The sequence below is a fragment of the Thalassophryne amazonica genome, chromosome 13 (assembly GCF_902500255.1).
Source record: "Thalassophryne amazonica chromosome 13, fThaAma1.1, whole genome shotgun sequence".
NCBI lineage: Eukaryota > Metazoa > Chordata > Actinopteri > Batrachoidiformes > Batrachoididae > Thalassophryne > Thalassophryne amazonica.
In genome coordinates this window covers 61,850,567-61,869,454 of record NC_047115.1, presented here as the reverse complement: position 1 = coordinate 61,869,454, position 18,888 = coordinate 61,850,567, and the positions used below count along the sequence as shown (strand labels likewise).

The following is an 18,888-nucleotide window of genomic DNA, read 5'->3' as shown; positions in this document are numbered from 1 at the left end:
TCATTACACTAGAAGTCTTTCAGAAAGCGCTGTAACTAGGTTTAAGGATATGATTCCTTCTTTATGTTCTCTAATGCCATATACCAACAAAGTGCAGAGTAGCTACCTAAACTCTGTAAGTGAGATAGAGTATCTCGTCAATAGTTTTACATCCTCATTGAAGATAGCTCCTCTGAAAAAGAGAGCTTTAAATCAGAAGTGCCTGACTCTGTGGTATAACTCACAAACTCGCAGCTTAAAGCAGATAACCCGTAAGTTGGAGAGGAAATGGCGTCTCACTAATTTAGAAGATCTTCACTTAGCCTGGAAAAAGAGTCTGTTGCTCTATAACAAAAAGCCCTCCGTAAAGCTAGGACATCTTACTACTCATCACTAATTGAAGAAAATAAGAACAAACCCAGGTTTCTTTTCAGCACTGTAGCCAGGCTGACAAAGAGTCAGAGCTCTATTGAGCCGAGTATTCCTTTAACTTTAACTAGTAATGACTTCATGACTTTCTTTGCTAATAAAATTTTAACTATTAGAGAAAAAATTACTCATAACCATCCCAAAGACGTATCGTTATCTTTGGCTGCTTTCAGTGATGCCGGTATTTGGTTAGACTCTTTCTCTCAGATTGTTCTGTCTGAGTTATTTTCATTAGTTACTTCATCCAAACCATCAACATGTCTATTAGACCCCATTCCTACCAGGCTGCTCAAGGAAGCCCTACCATTATTTAATGCTTCGATCTTAAATATGATCAATCTATCTTTATTAGTTGGCTATGTACCACAGGCTTTTAAGGTGGCAGTAATTAAACCATTACTTAAAAAGCCATCACTTGACCCAGCTATCTTAGAAAATTATAGGCCAATCTCCAACCTTCCTTTTCTCTCAAAAATTCTTGAAAGGGTAGTTGTAAAACAGCTAACTGATCATCTGCAGAGGAATGGTCTATTTGAAGAGTTTCAGTCAGGTTTTAGAATTCATCATAGTACAGAAACAGCATTAGTGAAGGTTACAAATGATCTTCTTATGGCCCCAGACAGTGGACTCATCTCTGTGCTTGTTCTGTTAGACCTCAGTGCTGCTTTTGATACTGTTGACCATAAAATTTTATTACAGAGATTAAAGCATGCTATAGATATTAAAGGCACTGCGCTGCGGTGGTTTGAATCATATTTATCTAATAGATTACAATTTGTTCATGTAAATGGGGACTCTTCTTCACAGACTAAGGTTAATTATGGAGTTCCACAAGGTTCTGTGCTAGGACCAATTTTATTCACTTTATACATGCTTCCCTTAGGCAGTATTATTAGACGGCATTGCTTAAATTTTCATTGTTACGCAGATGATACCCAGCTTTATCTATCCATGAAGCCAGAGGACACACACCAATTAGCTAAACTGCAGGATTGTCTTACAGACATAAAGACATGGATGACCTCTAATTTCCTGCTTTTAAACTCAGATAAAACTGAAGTTATTGTACTTGGCCCCACAAATCTTAGAAACATGGTGTCTAACCAGATCCTTACTCTGGATGGCATTACCCTGACCTCTAGTAATACTGTGAGAAATCTTGGAGTCATTTTTGATCAGGATATGTCATTCAAAGCGCATATTAAACAAATATGTAGGACTGCTTTTTTGCATTTACGCAATATCTCTAAAATTAGAAAGGTCTTGTCTCAGAGTGATGCTGAAAAACTAATTCATGCATTTATTTCCTCTAGGCTGGACTATTGTAATTCATTATTATCAGGTTGTCCTAAAGTTCCCTGAAAAGCCTTCAGTTAATTCAAAATGCTGCAGCTAGAGTACTAACGGGGACTAGAAGGAGAGAGCATATCTCACCCATATTGGCCTCTCATCATTGGCTTCCTGTTAATTCTAGAATAGAATTTAAAATTCTTCTTCTTACTTATAAGGTTTTGAATAATCAGGTCCCATCTTATCTTAGGGACCCCATAGTACCATATCACCCCAATAGAGCGCTTCGCTCTCAGACTGCAGGCTTACTTGTAGTTCCTAGGGTTTGTAAGAGTATAATGGGAGGCAGAGCCTTCAGCTTTCAGGCTCCTCTCCTGTGGAACCAGCTCCCAATTCAGATCAGGGAGACAGACACCCTCTCTACTTTTAAGATTAGGCTTAAAACTTTCCTTTTTGCTAAAGCTTATAGTTAGGGCTGGATCAGGTGACCCTAAACCATCCCTTAGTTATGCTGCTATAGACTTAGACTGCTGGGGGGTTCCCATGATGCACTGAGTGTTTCTTTCTCTTTTTGCTCTGTATGCACCACTCTGCATTTAATCATTAGTGATTGATCTCTGCTCCCCTCCACAGCATGTCTTTTTCCTGGTTCTCTCCCTCAGCCCCAACCAGTCCCAGCAGAAGACTGCCCCTCCCTGAGTCTGGTTCTGCTGGAGGTTTCTTCCTGTTAAAAGGGAGTTTTTCCTTCCCACTGTAGCCAAGTGCTTGCTCACAGGGGGTCGTTTTGACCGTTGGGGTTTTTACGTAATTATTGTATGGCCTTGCCTTACAATATAAAGCGCCTTGGGGCAACTGTTTGTTGTGATTTGGCGCTATATAAATAAAATTGATTGATTGATATTGTGAGCACTTATTTCTTTGAAACATGCACTTTTTATTACGTACCACTAATAATATGGCACAGCTCTCTCATTCGTGCTATTGTCATAAAGACTACAAGCAATTTATTGCAGTAAAATATTGAAAACGTGTGATGCTCTATTGCAGATGTGTTTGGTCATCAAGTGTGTCTGCTGTGGGTGTGTGAGAGCAACAGCAAAGAAGCTGAAGGAGGGAGAAATGAAGTATGTAAAAGTGGAACCAGCAAGAGATGATATCGATGGAACATTACCAGTGTGCACATGTCCATGTGTGTTTGTGGAGTATGCTACAGATGCTGGACAGGTGCATGAGAGTGGGCTGTGAGCGGTGAATGTGTGATGGAAAGAAACAGTGCACAGAGCCACTGGGCAAGCAGGTTGTATGTGAGGCTGCGGCCGTGAGCCATCAGGTCATTGGTTGTGATGGCGGGTGGGGGTGGAGGGGTTCGTGGTTGGTGGAAGCAGAATGTGAGAGTGAGAAAGAGGAGGAGGCAGGTGCCAGGCTTCGCCGCACACACTGGCTCCATGACTCACAATTTAACCCATGCTTCATTGCATGCAAAGTGCAGTTTGGTGCTGTGGAGGGGGTGTAGTACTCCAGAGGAGCACAAAGTTCAGTTCATACATCATACAGCGCCAGAATGCTGTAAACTGCTCCAGTCACATTTTAAAGTTCTATGTTGCTAAACGTGTTCCTGGGAGTTAGCGAAGCAAAGCAAAATATGTGCAAGTTCCTGTGGACACAAACAAAAACTTTTCTAGTGAATGAGGTCAAGATTCACGTGGAAAATCCTTTGGGAACTTGTCATCAGTATGAGCAAACATCCATGCAGCGATACAGAAGACAGTGATGCCATATAGAATTAGATTTACATCAAAAAACAATGCACTGCTAACTATCAAACTATATAATGTTACTTCATAGAGAGTAAAACCAATTGAAAACCATAGATAACCCAGAGAACAGCATTTACAACTTAATTTTCAACCAAAAACATGCTGTGTAATTCAAAATATAACACAATGCTAAAATACCCTCGGCTGTATGAGCATTGTGTTCTTTATAATTTGCAGTTGTTGAATAAATTATTAAGATCCTATTGTCTTACCTACAATTTGTACATGTTGAATAAAGTTCCTTAATCAATCAATCAATCAAAAACAATAATTACGTTTTAAGGGCGGAAGTTGTACAAATCAAGGAATATATGTAGCTCACCCTCTGTGCATTTGCAAGTATTAATGAGACAAATTGAAGTCCAAAGGAAGTTAGCGGAAGTTAGCATGCACGCTAATGTCTGCAAAATGCCTTGTAAATGACTCCAGAGGTGCAATCAGCATTTTCAGTTTTAGAAGGCTTTATTTCTTGCTAGCTTTTACATAATATATGACAAAGAGCATATATTTACACACAAATGGAATGGAGTTTTGTAGCTAGCTACCAGCCTGTGATGTCACCATGCAAATGTCTCCGAAATAATAAGTTCAGAGGTGTTATTAGGTTCCAAAAACAGCGTTTTCAGTTTTAGAAATGTTTATTTCTCGCTAGCTTTTACCTAAACAAAGTGTTTTTTGGAGAGATGAGCCACTGATGTCACAGTGCAGCTCGACTCTGATTGGCTGTCATGCCCTCACTCAAAAACAAACCAAACAAACTGAAACAGAATGTGACACTTTAACCTCTTAAAATAGGTCAAGGTTAGCCATATTTGAACTTGTCCAAGGTCTATGTCCCAAGAATGTTCCCTGTGAGTTTGAAGACTGTGGCAGGAATAAGACTGGACTTATGCTGAACACAGACAGACGGTCAGACAGATGGACACAAAGCCTTTGCAATACCCGATGGCCATATATGATGGGTAAAAAGCATTGATTTTGTTCATGTTTTTAATCGTGGCTAAATTGGTTAGCAGTTTCACTTCACAGTTGATGGGTTGGATTAGAACTTCAGGCTTTTCAGTGTACAGTCAGTATTGTTTGTTCTTTCTGGGTACTCCTCCAAAACTCCAAACCCTACATTTATTGTGAATAAGTATGTATCACAATGCAGGATCCTGAGACTTTAAGTATTGTTCATGTAGAAACTCAACTGCTATGAGGAACGTGCGAATCTGAAACAGTTTTAGACTCACGTAAGACCATAACTGTACTCGTGCACACTGTGTCAGACTTGTCTGCATGGTTTGTGGGACAGAGACATGGACTGTTCAACCACTGCATCACTCCGGCTCTCTCCCACTGCAGAGAGGGGGCGTGTCCAGCAGCTGCTCCTTTCCATTTAAAGCAACAGATAGAGGAACTAGTTACTTCAAAGACACATGTTTTTTTAAAGGATGTTTGCAGGAGAAGAAGACCCCATGTGTTTGGGTCTTGGTGCTACCTGTCGTACTTGGATGCTATCCAGTGTCTTCAGTTGACAACTGGATATCCAGTCGAGCTGGTACCAGGTTTGTAGGGATATCCGTTTTTAAGACCTACAGATTTTTACAAGCTTAGTGAATTGTTTATGTTGGACATGATCAGTGTGAAAAATTTGACAGTTTCTATTCAAGGTTACTTCCACATATCACACAGGAAAGAACTTTTTTAACACCTCGTGTTGCTTTTTGGTTGTGTAGGTGAGTTATTTTTTCCAGTGCCACTCTCAGATCTTCAACTAACTACGGTGCTAAAAAGCTGCTGTTCTACGTCTGAAGTAACCCGTTTGATTTAGACTTAATAAGATTTCAACAGACATGCACGCACGCAGCATTGACTAATCTGAGTGAGGTGAGCTTGCTGCTAACGGGTGATCTTATCAACGATGTAATCTCATTAGGTCCCATTAGGTTTCTGCATACAGCGTATGTGCACCAGTGGTTGTATCTTGGTTTGTGGAGGCGGGGGGACGAGCAGGGGGTGGGTGAGGCTTATCTCCCCCAACACAGGAAGCAGCTGAGTTTCACAGCAGAAGTGAGCAGCACAGAGGGGAAGGTTAGAGCCATCTGAAAAAAAGACGTCCAGCTACTTGTTGAAAAGTCTGTGTGATATAACAGATTTGAAGTCTGTCTGCGGTGTCATTTATCCACCCGTGACTTCACCACCACTGATGATCACTGTGTTAAAAACCTATAAATTCATACATAATCTGCAGTCTATGCAAAAGCATGCATGAAAGTTCCTGTTAAATATCCTCAAAGTCCCACAATTCAAAGTCTAAACATGAACAAACTCATCTGCTATCAGCAAGGTTTTGCTGTGAAAGTTTGTTTTAGACTTTTGCAACATATGTAACAGAATCCCCACTGACACCATTTCCCCATAGCGTATGTGTAAGTAACTGTGATGAACGTTTATACCGTTTATGCCTGTGTTGTCTCACATAGTGCAAAACCCTCCTTCCCCCTCCCAGTCTGGAATTTGCCATGAGTGCATTAAAAAATACCAACTTTTGAACCAGATTTTAGCCAGACTGGAAGGTGTTTTGATCAACTTCACGATTGCGCGGACAGATTGCAGTAAGTAGCATATGGTTAATATTTTGTGCGGATCCTCGGAAGCGAAGGACGGCAATTGGGCAGCGCAGTCTCGTTTGAAGACGGGTGCCAAAGGGGTAAAATATGACACATGATGTAATTTCTCTACTTCCAGGGACCGAAACACTTCATTTTCTCTGAGTTTTTGAGCAAATTACACACAAACAAAGTGAAAATGCAAAGAAAAAGTGGTGATGCAGTGGAACGTGGACATGTATTGCAGTTTGTTTGACCCGGAGCACAAACGTGTTGAGGCGGTTGTGCAGGTGAGAGAACGTAGCTACTGTGGTTAGCTGTGTAAGCTAACACTTACCCACACGACCTTTCCCATTTGCCTCGTCTTCCCTTCTCCACTGGGAACTGAAAAAATCTGCACTTTTCGCGACTGCTGTGGTGATTGCAGCCGAAAACAAAACAGTACACCATTTTCACGTTATAATTGACGCTGTTTGTGGGAAGAGACTAATCTCAGGGCGGAGTGTGGGAGTGTCAGCACAAGCCATTTGGAGGATGGGGGTTTCAGTGGAAACCATTTTAAACTGGCACATCTTAAACCGGCAGATCCACTAGGTGACAGCGAGTATGCTTTTAAGATTACCGAGCCAAGTTGAATGGTTTGTGCTGAGACTCCCACAATCCACCCGGGGATTCTCTGTCATGTTCATGCCGGCTGTCCCCATATGTGGTCAAATCCCGCGATATCACATAGGGGTTCAAACAAGACTGCGCTGCCCTATTCTTACATGCGTGTGGATTAACGGACACAGGCCGTAAAGAAGAACAAGTAAACAAGCGAGATGTGAGGGGTTGGAACCGACAGTCCGAGATGTGTTCTCCACCAGGGTGGTGGTTGACTAAATTCCCAATCAATAAATTCCAGGAAGTTGAGATTTACTTGATGCTAAACATTTGCAAGAACAGAAATGGACTTGTGGATTTTTAGAGTGACTTTTGATGTGCAGGTATAGACTGTGGTTTTTTCCGGTTAAATCATGCAGCTGGATGCAGATTTTAAAATTTTTGTAAGCTCTCCTTTTGCGCGGATGCAGATTTTTCAGTTGCACAGATGCATGCATTTGCGGCTGTGGATTTTGTGGGGAAACTGCGCGAGGAGGAACTTTTCAGTACACAACAAACTTTCCAGTCTGGGATTTCGGGGAGACTGTATGCACTGTGTGCCAGGAAGCTAGCTTTGGAAAGCTAACAAGCTAGTTCCTTCGTTTCAGTAACTTGACTGTGGAAGTTGAAAGTGCTGTTGGAGAAGTAAAGAGAAAATAGCTTTAGGGACTTTAACACACTGAATATTAGTTATTTCTTGCAGCGGTACGCAGTGAATTTGTCACCTCTGAACTCTGAGAGACACGCCCACTGAACTAGTCAGGCTTCTGTCAGACACACCCCTTGAAAATGTATGTTGTTTATGTTGCAACACTAATTTTCTTTTGAATTAAAAAAACAGACTTATTTTTCTGTCTTCTGCTTTGAAACATTTCCTTAAATCGTGCTTTCGGCTTGTCACTGCATCATTAAAGATAACAGGAATCACTTTTTTTCTTTTTCTTGTTTTTAAAATCTTAACCGTTAACAATCAGGAAATTTATTTAATGTGTTGTGACTAAAAACACATTGCTAAATTTGTCACCAGAATGTAGAAACAGGTTAAGTTAGTTCCGTAAGTTTTAATATAGTCCACGGTGACGTTCAGCTGCTGTCCGTCAGAGTTTGATTCTAAAATTACCGATCAGGGAGAACAACGTTTCCAAACTCACAACAATGGATCAAAATGCACAAAAGGACAAAAGTGTTAATATGACCACTTGTTACTGTTTGGATCTGCCACCAACAAGTCTGTCTGTTGCAGGTTTAAGAAAAAAAATGACATTTGCACAATCAGAGTTCAGTTCAACGCTCATTAAACGTCTCTGAGTTCTAAACCTGCGTTTTGCCAGAGGATTTACAGACCTGTGAAGCACCAAACTTTTATCATAACCCAAGCTGTGGGGAAACCCCTTGTTCCACCCTCCCCCTTTTAATGATTCCCGCATTCCCAGCGCTCACATGGCATCCTGCACCGTGCTGAATTGAGCAACTGTAACCAAGAATGAGGAAGTAGCTTGACGCTTGTTTGTACACGAGAACTGCCGTCTCTCTGCAGAAGGCGATCACAGAATGAAAGCGCGCAGAGGAAACAGCACTAATGTACAGTAAATGTAAAGAGTGTAGCGGAAAGACACCCAGATTTACTTTGTGGAGAGAAAATTTTCACAGCTACCATGAGGACTACCCAATTTGAAAGCAAACGTTTCAAATGTTTGTTTTGCTTTAAACTGCTAAAAAAAAAAAAAAAAAAAGTGAGAAAACTAAGAGCAGAAAAAGCAACAACAATTAGAGATTTCCAACCATCATCTCCCGGATCACTTTCCCGATGTATTGTATGCAACGATGGAAAATCAGATAGAGTTCAGTCATTCCTGCTACTTTACGCAATGCGTAGAGTCGCTTTGTGGTATTTTCAAAACTAAAGACACAAAAAGCAAAAAGCACCGTGACTGGGAGCATCAAAACAGTGAGGAACAGGATTAAAACCGACTTCACAAGGGACAACCCGAAGCAACACGACCCACAATGCTGTGGTCAAGATGTGCCCACCACCATTGCACATCCCTGGTGTACATGCACAGCATGATAATGCACAATCTTGATACAAGACAGTGACCCAGTATTCCAGGAAACAGAACAAATGACTGGTGTACGTGTTGCAAAAAGGATTCAATTCCAAACTTCAAATACTTCACAAAGTGTAACCAAATGTTTTCTGCATCCACGTAACCAAAGTGATTTTATGCCCCATTTACACTGAGTCCACGACCGATGTGCGATCGAAAAGTGGCCTCTGTTCGCCATCACTTTCACTGGCTCTCACCGGGGTTGCAGGCTGGTCACAGTGGGATTGGAACAAAGATCCCTCCCGGTCTACATCCCTCGCCATTGGTCTCCAACACGTGCGCGAGTGTATTGAACTGTTTAAAACACTCGCAGCAGTTGTGCAACCGGTTAAAACATATATGGTCTCATAATCAGTCTCGTTAACTCTCACAGGTCCCAACCCACTCCCAACCTGATCCTATTGGTCGTAAATAGACCCACTTATCTCTGCTTGGGGTTGTATCAGTGACTTGGACAATTCTGTCGCCAAGCACGCTTGGTGTAAAGACAAATAACAGATCAAATGGGAGACCAGCCAAGACTTATGAGAGTTGACAACATGTCTTGGTCTTGTAGGTCTTATATGGGTCTCAGTCCAGTGTAAACGGGGCATTAGCACACGATGGACTGACGCTTACATGAGCACATTTTTCTCTTATACCAACATTTCAATCTTTTCTTCTTCCTTGACACTTAAACGGAACCTGTTGCATGCAAGTGTTGCTACTTCTTGTTTCTGTTAAAGATGTGTGACAAGTCATCTGCATATGCATTACTTTTTGCAGACAGGAATTATTGCCATAAATTATTGCTCATGAGATTTTACTAATCTCATCCATGGGGAGCTCAGAGTAGAGCCGCTGCTCTTCGGATTGAAAGGAGCCAGCTGAGGTGGTTGGAGCATTTGGTAAGGATGCTCCCTGGGCGCCTTCCTAGGTAGGTGTTCCAGGAACGTCCACCTGGGAGGAGACCCCGGGGAAGACCCAGGACTAGGTGGAGAGATTATATCTCCACACTGGCCTGGGAACGCCTCGGGATCCCCCAGTCAGAGGTGGTCAATGTAACACAGGAAAGGAAAGTCTGGGACCCCCGGCTAGAGCTGTTGCCCCCGCGACCCAATCTCGGATAAGCGGTTAAAGATGAGTGAGAAGATGATGAGTGAGATTTTACTAATGATGTCATCAGCAGTAAGTTGACCTTGCTCGACTTTCATAACAGAACTGCTGACTGTAAAAAAAAATCTGAAGTTGTACAACCCATCATGTGTGCATCGATTTTTGGCAAAATAAAAATAAAAGATAAATAAAATACAGTTTTTGCTTTTGCATAGCACTGAATGTGTGCCTGAAAATAGCGCTGGACAATATCCTTAAGAATTCTGTGTACTGCCCATGACGGAGATGGAAAGAGATGCAGATATGAACTGTAAGTTTGAAGGACTCACCGTTGAAAGGGTTAATCCCTCTGGTCATCCTCTGGATGATGGCATCTTTCACTTCCCTCCTCCGCACACATTGGATACCCAGATTCTGGAAACTGTGGAAAATGCGATCAGTCAATGTGAAACTGAGGTGTGCCACAGACAGGCATGTCTGTCTAACACCGAAAATATGTCCTGAAAATGGTGCAAAAATTACAACAGCCAAGCAACAAAAGCCTTTTATTCAGAGTTGCTGCTTCAAAGAGAATTTAGGGTCTTATTTGAGCCCGAAAAGCAGCATGTATACTGAAATTCATTACTACACTCCACAAGGGTTTTTGCAAACTGTACAAACCAAAAGAAACTGACTCATTGATGCGCTTGTATACACACTGTTTTCTCTCAAGCACACACACCAAATTATGAGTGATGTCACTCGGGGAATTCCCATATTGCCATCCTCATCACAGACACGCTTTGACAAATCTGCTCTGTGTGTGTATGTGTGTGTGATTTGCTGTATGGGTTTATTTCTCAGCGTGTGCATCTGTGAGGTCTCCAGTTTACACTGTGTGTTTTACTGTCAAGTGAAACTGTCAAGTGAAACATGAAATGCTGTCAACAGTAACCAAGTTGATCATGCTGTGGTGTGCACGTATGCGTGAATGTGTGAATTATATGACACACAAAGTGCAGGTGGGATTGTAGGAGGTGACCTTACGCGATCACCCTGCGGTCTGGACCAAACTCGGCCTCATAGAATCCGTCTTTGCAGTCTTTGCCCACCAGGTCGTGTGGATGAGGCTTGTAAGGCTCATTCTTTGTCACCAAATGCACTCGTACTTTGCCCTTACCGCAGTAATTTAGGATCTGTGGAGGTAGACAAGGAACCAATAAGACAGTTTTAACATCAGCGCACTTCTGGAAAAGAACCCATGTGAAAGGTGGTCTCACTGACCTGCAGACTGGGATAGGTCCTGTTGTTGTCAGAGCTCTTTTCGCCCGGGATGCTGCCGGCCGAACGACCTTCGCATTTGTACCTGAAGCGCATTCCCCTCTGCTTTGGCTGCTCGAAGATCTGGACCTCCGGCTCAGTCACTGTGGAAAACATAGACCAATGGTTGGACAATGAAAACCATCAGTGATGGGATGTGGGATGGAAGAGGAAAGTAAATGGATCGAAGACAGAATTAAGCTCAGATGTCAGGTCTGGTAGCGTGCACTGGTACCACACATCACATTATCCACCACGCCACGGAACCACCTCGGGTCCTGGATGGCAATCATCCAGGCAGACAATCGGCCCATCCCCACCTCTTGAAAGTTGCCATCTATCTGCTGTAGCCAGGTGAAGTGTTGGTGTCCCTTGGCTTTCTAGAGCCATTGAGGTCCTCAGCCCATAAGCACTTATGTACTAGATCAAGCACACAGAAACGAGCCACATGTCCAGAATGTTGGAGCTGATACTCCCTCACAATATAAGTTATACTTTTTATCTGAGTCTCCAGAAATAACCCTCTGAAGAGACCAAGTACCAAAGACATGCAGTCATCACCTGATGTTACTGGTTAGTGTTCAAGTCAATCAGCCAGACAAGTCAGGAAGCACCAGGTCCTTTAGGACTTGGACTTTAGCGACCACATGACTCCAAAAGCTCTTCCCAGTCATCTCTCAATCTTAAAGGTCAAAGACCATAGACAAGTATGTCACTGCTGAGATAAGTGAACATCTGTAGAAGTTCAACACTTTCACCACATACAGATACACTACTGGCTGAGTCCAGGAAGTTATTCAAAGCCTGGATCCTAGTTTTGATTCAGTATAAGAGGTCATCCACTGTACAGTGGAGATCAGGTCCAACCTGAGGTGGTTCATGCGGGTGGTCACATGGAACATTTCTCTGAGCAACAATAACCATCTTCCATAGTCCAGTTATTCAGTGCCGATACAAAATACCAGTTTCAGGATCGACTCAGTGTTTGCTAATCATTATACCAACAAGCATGTTTCATTTTCAGTGCACACTGTGACACATCCACAGTGTGTCCCAAGAGGATTTTTGTTGTTTGTTTGTTTGTTGAACTCTCTCTTAAAAGTGGGACAGTTTTACGTATAAGGTCCCACAGTTGGCAGTGCATGTCAGGGCACAAACCAAGCATGAAGTCAAAGGAATTGTCTGTAGACCTCTGAGACAGGATTGTCTCAGGGCACAAATCTGGGGAAAGGTACAGAAACATTTCTTCTGCTTTGACGGTCCCAACGAGCACAGTGGCCTCCAACATTCGTAAATGGAAGAAGTTCAGATCCACCAGGACTCATCCTAGAGCTGGCCGCCCATCTAAACTGAGCGATCAGGGAGAAGGGCCTTAGTCAGCGAGGAGAACCTTCCAGAAGGACAACTGTCTCTGCAGCAATCCACCAATCAGGCCTGTATGGTAGAGTGTCCAGATGAATGTACCGTTTACACAGGCCTGGAGTTGCCCAAAGGCAAGAGATGTGAATTCAGACTTCATTCTGAAGGATTTGGTGGATCACATCAAACTGAGAAGTGTGCACTTAGTTCTATGTTGCTGCACACCGATGGGGATGACACCTGAACATCACGCCAGTCTTCACCCTCACAAGGTTTCGAGCTGGGTGAATGTTTTTACAATGGTGTTCCAATCCCAACCCTTGTTAGGAGATGAATCTATGTTTCTGTGGTGGGTGGTAGTAACCCACGCAGACGCCTCGAAGAACATGCGCAACCAGAGAGGAACTGGGCCTCCATGGAACCAACCAAGCCTACAACCTTTTTTGCTCTGAGGCAAGACTGCAAAACACTGTTGCACCATGTTGCACATGAAGTAAATGCAGTCAAGTCCATAAGTATTTGGACAGAGACATTTTTTATATATATATATATATGTAATTTTACCTCTGCACACCATCACAGTGCTATTAAAATGAAATAAAGAAGTACAAGTACAATTTAGTACAAGGGTTTAGCCAAAACATTGCATTAACCATTTAGGAATTAGAGCCATTTTACACAGTCCCCCCGTTTTCAGAAAGCAAAAGTAACAAGACAAACTTAAATAATAGGATTATTGTTTATTTTCTTTGGAAAAGTCAGGGGATGAAAACATGAACATTTGCAAATCACTAAATTTGTCTTGGATTTTATTTACATCAATAATGAAGAAATACAACCCATGTGGTACTGTATGGTTAATCTGTCTGGAGTAAGGAGTTCTCAAAAAGAGTGCAAGAAGGAGATGAATGAAGGAAGCCACCCAGACACTTATTGCAACTTTGGAGGACTAATATAGGATTAGAGAAATTGTGCATAGTGCAACTTTTGTCTGTGACATCATCAGTTATACAGCTTCAGAAGGATTTTCTTAAAAAGACGATGTGAAATTTCAGCTGCAGTTTGCCAAAAGGCACCTGGGACTTGAGCCTAGATTTAGCCTCTTTTCTTGTTGCCAAATTATTCTATTACACTCCATCACAAAGGTTTATAAGTGGTGATGTAACAGACCAAGACTGCACAATGCAGAGTGTCTCCAATCACAGAAGTCTGTAATTCCTTCAGAGTTGGTGGCTTTCCTCACTAGTTTCCTTCTTTCCTTCCTTCAGCAAACTGCTCATAATATAAACACTGTTACCAAGGCCAGTGTGAGTCAGCTCGGCAACAGGAAACCCACTTAAAATTCTGACAAATATCTAACCAACTGTTAATATCACTAATATTTGTGATCCTTTCACTTTGTCCTGATACGATGTCTGCGTCAGATTGGCTACACATAAAAGCCACTGAATGTTCAAAAATAAAACAAAACATTTAAAAATAATAATAATTTGTGGATGTTAGGCCTAATTATGCTACTATCAAACTGGTGGAAAATTTTACTTTATAGATTTTTTTTTATTTTTATCATTTTGCATTCTAATGACAGGGGTGGGGGCGTTGCATCTCCCACAGCAGAGTCCCTGTGCCCATCTTACAACCCCTAAAATAATTAGTAAATTGAAGTTTAAAAACACGCATTTGTGTACTTCACAGTATTATAAATGATTACATCCACTTCCTAATATTGTTGGTATTAATTAAAAAAATAGATAATTGGGAGGGCTTTTTTTCATTTGCTGTGGTGAGGAGGCCTACCACTTGTTTAAATGTCATGACATCACTGTTTGTGGTTTTTCTATGCATCTGCTGAATACATTATCATGTACTTGTTTTAAACACTACCAGTCAAAAGCTTGGACACAAACTTCAGGATAAAAAGTTCAGGATTTAAAAAAAGTTGTATCTCGCAGAAAACAAAACTCGATGAACACGATGCGTGTGAGACAGGAAGTAAAACTGATATGGGAAGCGCTTCTTTTTTTTTTTTTTACTTAACAACACACAAATTAGATTTTTGTGGACACGACAGGGGAGTGAAAAGCTGTGAGATCAGATGGCACATCTCTCACAGGTGTTCACCAGGGTGAGCCAATGAAACAAGTCATGCTACAATTCTGGCATAATTTAGAAAGACACGTTTACCACAAAGATAGGCTCCGAACAACACAACACAACGCAGATCAGACATGCACACATGTACGTTCATAACATCACAACACAACAAAAACTGCTTCAGTGTAAAGAACCTCTGATTCTGACATACGTCTGTACCACCAGTCTGACTAAAGCCTCACTTGCTTACCAATAACACAAAATGAGGAAGTGAAAAAAGACAATTCTTTGGCACTTATGTGAGGGTGGACGTGCGCAGACACGCAGCTCGTGTTTTACACCACAGCAGGTAATAAAATGTACTTACTTAAGTGTGGATTGTCTCCAATCATGGAGGGTAAAATGACTGAGGAGGGAAAAAAACAACATGCAACAAGTTAGACTCATAAAATAAATATATGTTAAAGCAATAAAGTTCATTTCACACCATGATTTCAAGTGACCCTGTGTTATTGTGTACAGATCGGTGTCAATCACAGCAAATATAAGGAGCATGCTTTTTTGACAAAGAGCATCATGTTACATACAGTATAATGATAACAATAATACTGTCATATATATATATATTGTGTGTGTATATAACATTATTATTAGCAGCCAGATGCAGAAAAATGAAACACTTTATTGCTGCTTTTGAGGGATAGCAGTCACATTACAGTCAAATACACTTGAGTTTTGAAGATTATGATTAGATTAGATTAATAAAGTACAGAGTGTGTGTTGTTGTAAAGAAACATGTTGCTACTCACCGTCCATGATGCACGCACACACTCAGATTTGTCACAGGTTTGTGACTGTTGTCCAACCCTGAACTGAATGAGACAGTGGACAGGAAGAGGAATACTTCTTACTGACTCTGACTGGGAATTCCCCCCCTCTGACTCCGCCTATTTTATACCAGATCAGCCAATGGGAAGCCATGCCGCTCACTGCAGAGAGTATAAAGCTCTGAGAGGCTTCACTCCCGCTGTCAGCGTCCAGATTCAGTGACGGCTGCCCAGAGGCTAGATGCAGCGTGGATTTTTAGATTAAACTACAGTAGTGTTCAGAATAATAGTAGTGCTATGTGACTAAAAAGATGAATCCAGGTTTTGAGTATATTTCTTATTGTTATATGGGAAACAAGGTACCACTAGATTCAGTAGATTCTCACAAATCCAACAAGACCAAGCATTCATGATATGCACACTCTTAAGGCTATGAAATTGGGCTATTATTAAAAAAAGTAGAAAAGGGGATGTTCACAATAATAGTAGCATCTGCTGTTGACGCTACAAACTCAAAACTATTATGTTCAAACTGCTTTTTTAGCAATCCTGTGAATCACTAAACTAGTTGTATAACCACAGTTTTTCATGATTTCTTCACATCTGTGAGGCATTAATTTTGTTGGTTTGGAACCAAGATTTTGCTCATTTACTAGTGTGCTTGGGGTCATTGTCTTGTTGAAACACCCATTTCAAGGGCATGTCCTCTTCAGCATAAGGCAACATGACCTCTTCAAGTATTTTGACATATCCAAACTGATCCATGATACCTGGTATGCGATATATAGGCCCAACACCATAGTAGGAGAAACATGCCCATATCATGATGCTTGCACCACCATGCTTCACTGTCTTCACTGTGAACTGTGGCTTGAATTCAGAGTTTGGGGGTTGTCTCACAAACTGTCTGCGGCCCTTGGACCCAAAAAGAACAATTTTACTCTCATCAGTCCATAAAATATTCATCCATTTCTCTTTATGCCAGTTGATGTGTTCTTTGGCAAATTGTAACCTCTTCTGCACGTCTTTTATTTAACAGAGGGACTTTGCGGGGGATTTTTGCAAATAAATTAGCTTCACACAGGCGTCTTCTAACTGTCACAGCACTTACAGGTAACTCCAGACTGTCTTTGATCATCCTGGAGCTGATCAATGGGTGAGCCTTTGCCATTCTGGTTATTCTTCTATCCATTTTGATGGTTGTTTTCCATTTTCTTCCACGCGTCTCTGGGGTTTTTTTTGTGTCCATTTTAAAGCATTGGAGATCATTGTAGATGAACAGCCTATAATTTTTTGCACCTGTGTATAAGTTTTCCCCTCTCCAATCAACTTTTTAATCAAACTACGCTGTTCTTCTGAATGTCTTGAACGTCCCATTTTCCTCAGGCTTTCAAAGAGAAAAGCATGTTCAACAGGTGCTGGCTTCATCCTTAAATAGGGGACACCTGATTCACACCTGTTTGTTCCACAAAATTGACAAACTCACTGACTGAATGCCACACTACTATTATTGTGAACACCCTCTTTTCTTTTTTTTACTAATGGCCCAATTTCATATCCTTAAGAGTGTGCATATCATGAATGCTTGGTCTTGCTGGATTTTTGAGAAACTACTGGTACCTTGTTTTCCATGTAATAACAGGATAATATATAATATATATATTTCTAAATAAGAAATACTCAAAACCTGAATTAATCTTTTTAGTCACATAGCACTACTATTATTCTGAACACTACTGTATATGAAAATAAACAGTTAATTTAGAATATGTGTGCCAAATTTCATGCTTTATCACAAAATGAACAATTTTTAAATGGTCATTTTTAGCTAAGCTGCATCACTGCCATGCATATGGACACCAGCTTTATAATCCTCAGGCTTATGGTTAGGGGATGCACATTCACAAGCCAATTGTAAATGTTGTACAAAATACTTCCACGCAAATACATTATGATTAAAGGTATTATATTTTAGAGAGTTTGCATTTCAAATCTAAAATAATATTAAATAAACACACCTTGTTCTACTGAAATCTTTTTTTTTTTGGCACAGAATGTGAGTTGCCACAGCGGGCCACAAAAATGGATTGCAAACTAAATGTGGCCCCACGTTGGGTGGCACTAATTACAAGAGAGAGACTAGGTAGAAATGCTCTTCAGCTCAATAAATCCTTCACATGACCACATTATTACAGTTTTACAATATAACTGTTATAAGTAACGGGTACGTCTCTGATTCACTACATTTCAGAGCAGAAAAGGTTTGCCTCACTGACAACCACATCTAATCGATGAACAATACACTGACTGCTCAGCAGGTGGCGGACGTATCTATGAAGTGTTTGTATTCTTTTAATTAGGCATGTTAGATGACAGCATTTAGTAAGAACAGCCATGGCTAAGTTTTGCCATTTCCATGGCAACATGTCCATTGGGACCCTCATTTTTGGTGTCAAATTGACATTTGACACCAAAGACTATGTGACGAGCATAACATCCACAGCTTGTACAGAAAGGCAGAATGTGGTGAGCCACAGATCAAGTCAGGTCAGTACAGGAGTTGTACAGCTGTTTTTAGCCAGTAAGACACTGACACCTGCAGGTTTTAACCATTTTTGTGCTCAGAGTTCATATTCCACTACTGGATAAGTGTGACAAGAATGAACAGCTTTGCTGATGAGGTCCAGTTGTGTCCATAAGTATTTAGATAGTAATAATTTGTACCATTTAGATTTTTAAGATATGCTTTTAGTGTAGTAAGCTTTCCACAGAAATGCGACAATAATCATTTTGGAATTATCCATTATTAGAGTTGCTCCAATTTCAGAGGTCATAGTACAAAATAAATGGTTCGTTTTTAATACAAACCATTGCTTTTACTGTCAGATTTCTTTAGACAATCCAGAAGAAATTAGAGCATTTCCAAGTCACTGAATATGTCTCAAACTTATCTACATCCATCATTAAGGAATACAAACAAACAGTGTTTAAATCTGTGCAGACAGCACTCTAAAACTGAGTGACTGTGCAAGAGACTTGTGCGAGAAGCCAGATAGAAACCCATGAGAGCCGTTTCTATGTTTGTGACTGGAAAAACTGTGCATCGTGCCGCTTTTGTTTCTGACTGCACGTTACACAGCTTCATGGTGAACCAGGACTGAGGATTTTCTTTGTAAGATGATAAAAATTGCAGTTAGTTTGCCCGGAGGCACATGAGAAAATCAAGATGCTGTGATGTTTTGTTGTGTGAAAATCTGGGCATTTCATTTCAGCTCATTTGTGGTGGTTAACAGAAGCAAAATATTTATGGACCTGACTAAATGTCTACAATCCACCCCGTGTTAACCCCACAAGA

At 41.1% G+C, this 18,888-nt stretch overlaps 1 protein-coding gene across 1 annotated transcript in view; it reads right to left on the bottom strand.

Annotated features, from left to right (window-relative positions):
- Nucleotides 1–15,640, bottom strand: part of rel (v-rel avian reticuloendotheliosis viral oncogene homolog) — a 34,356-nt gene extending 18,716 nt beyond the window's left edge. Inside the window, exons 1-5 of the mRNA XM_034184689.1 lie at nt 15,516–15,640; nt 15,074–15,112; nt 11,218–11,357; nt 10,981–11,129; nt 10,284–10,375 (exon numbers count right to left, since the gene is read on the bottom strand). Coding sequence (XP_034040580.1) covers nt 10,284–10,375; nt 10,981–11,129; nt 11,218–11,357; nt 15,074–15,112; nt 15,516–15,522 — 427 coding nt within the window. The 5' untranslated portion in view covers nt 15,523–15,640. The remainder of the gene's footprint in view (nt 1–10,283; nt 10,376–10,980; nt 11,130–11,217; nt 11,358–15,073; nt 15,113–15,515) is intronic.
- Nucleotides 15,641–18,888: the final 3,248 nt, after the last annotated feature.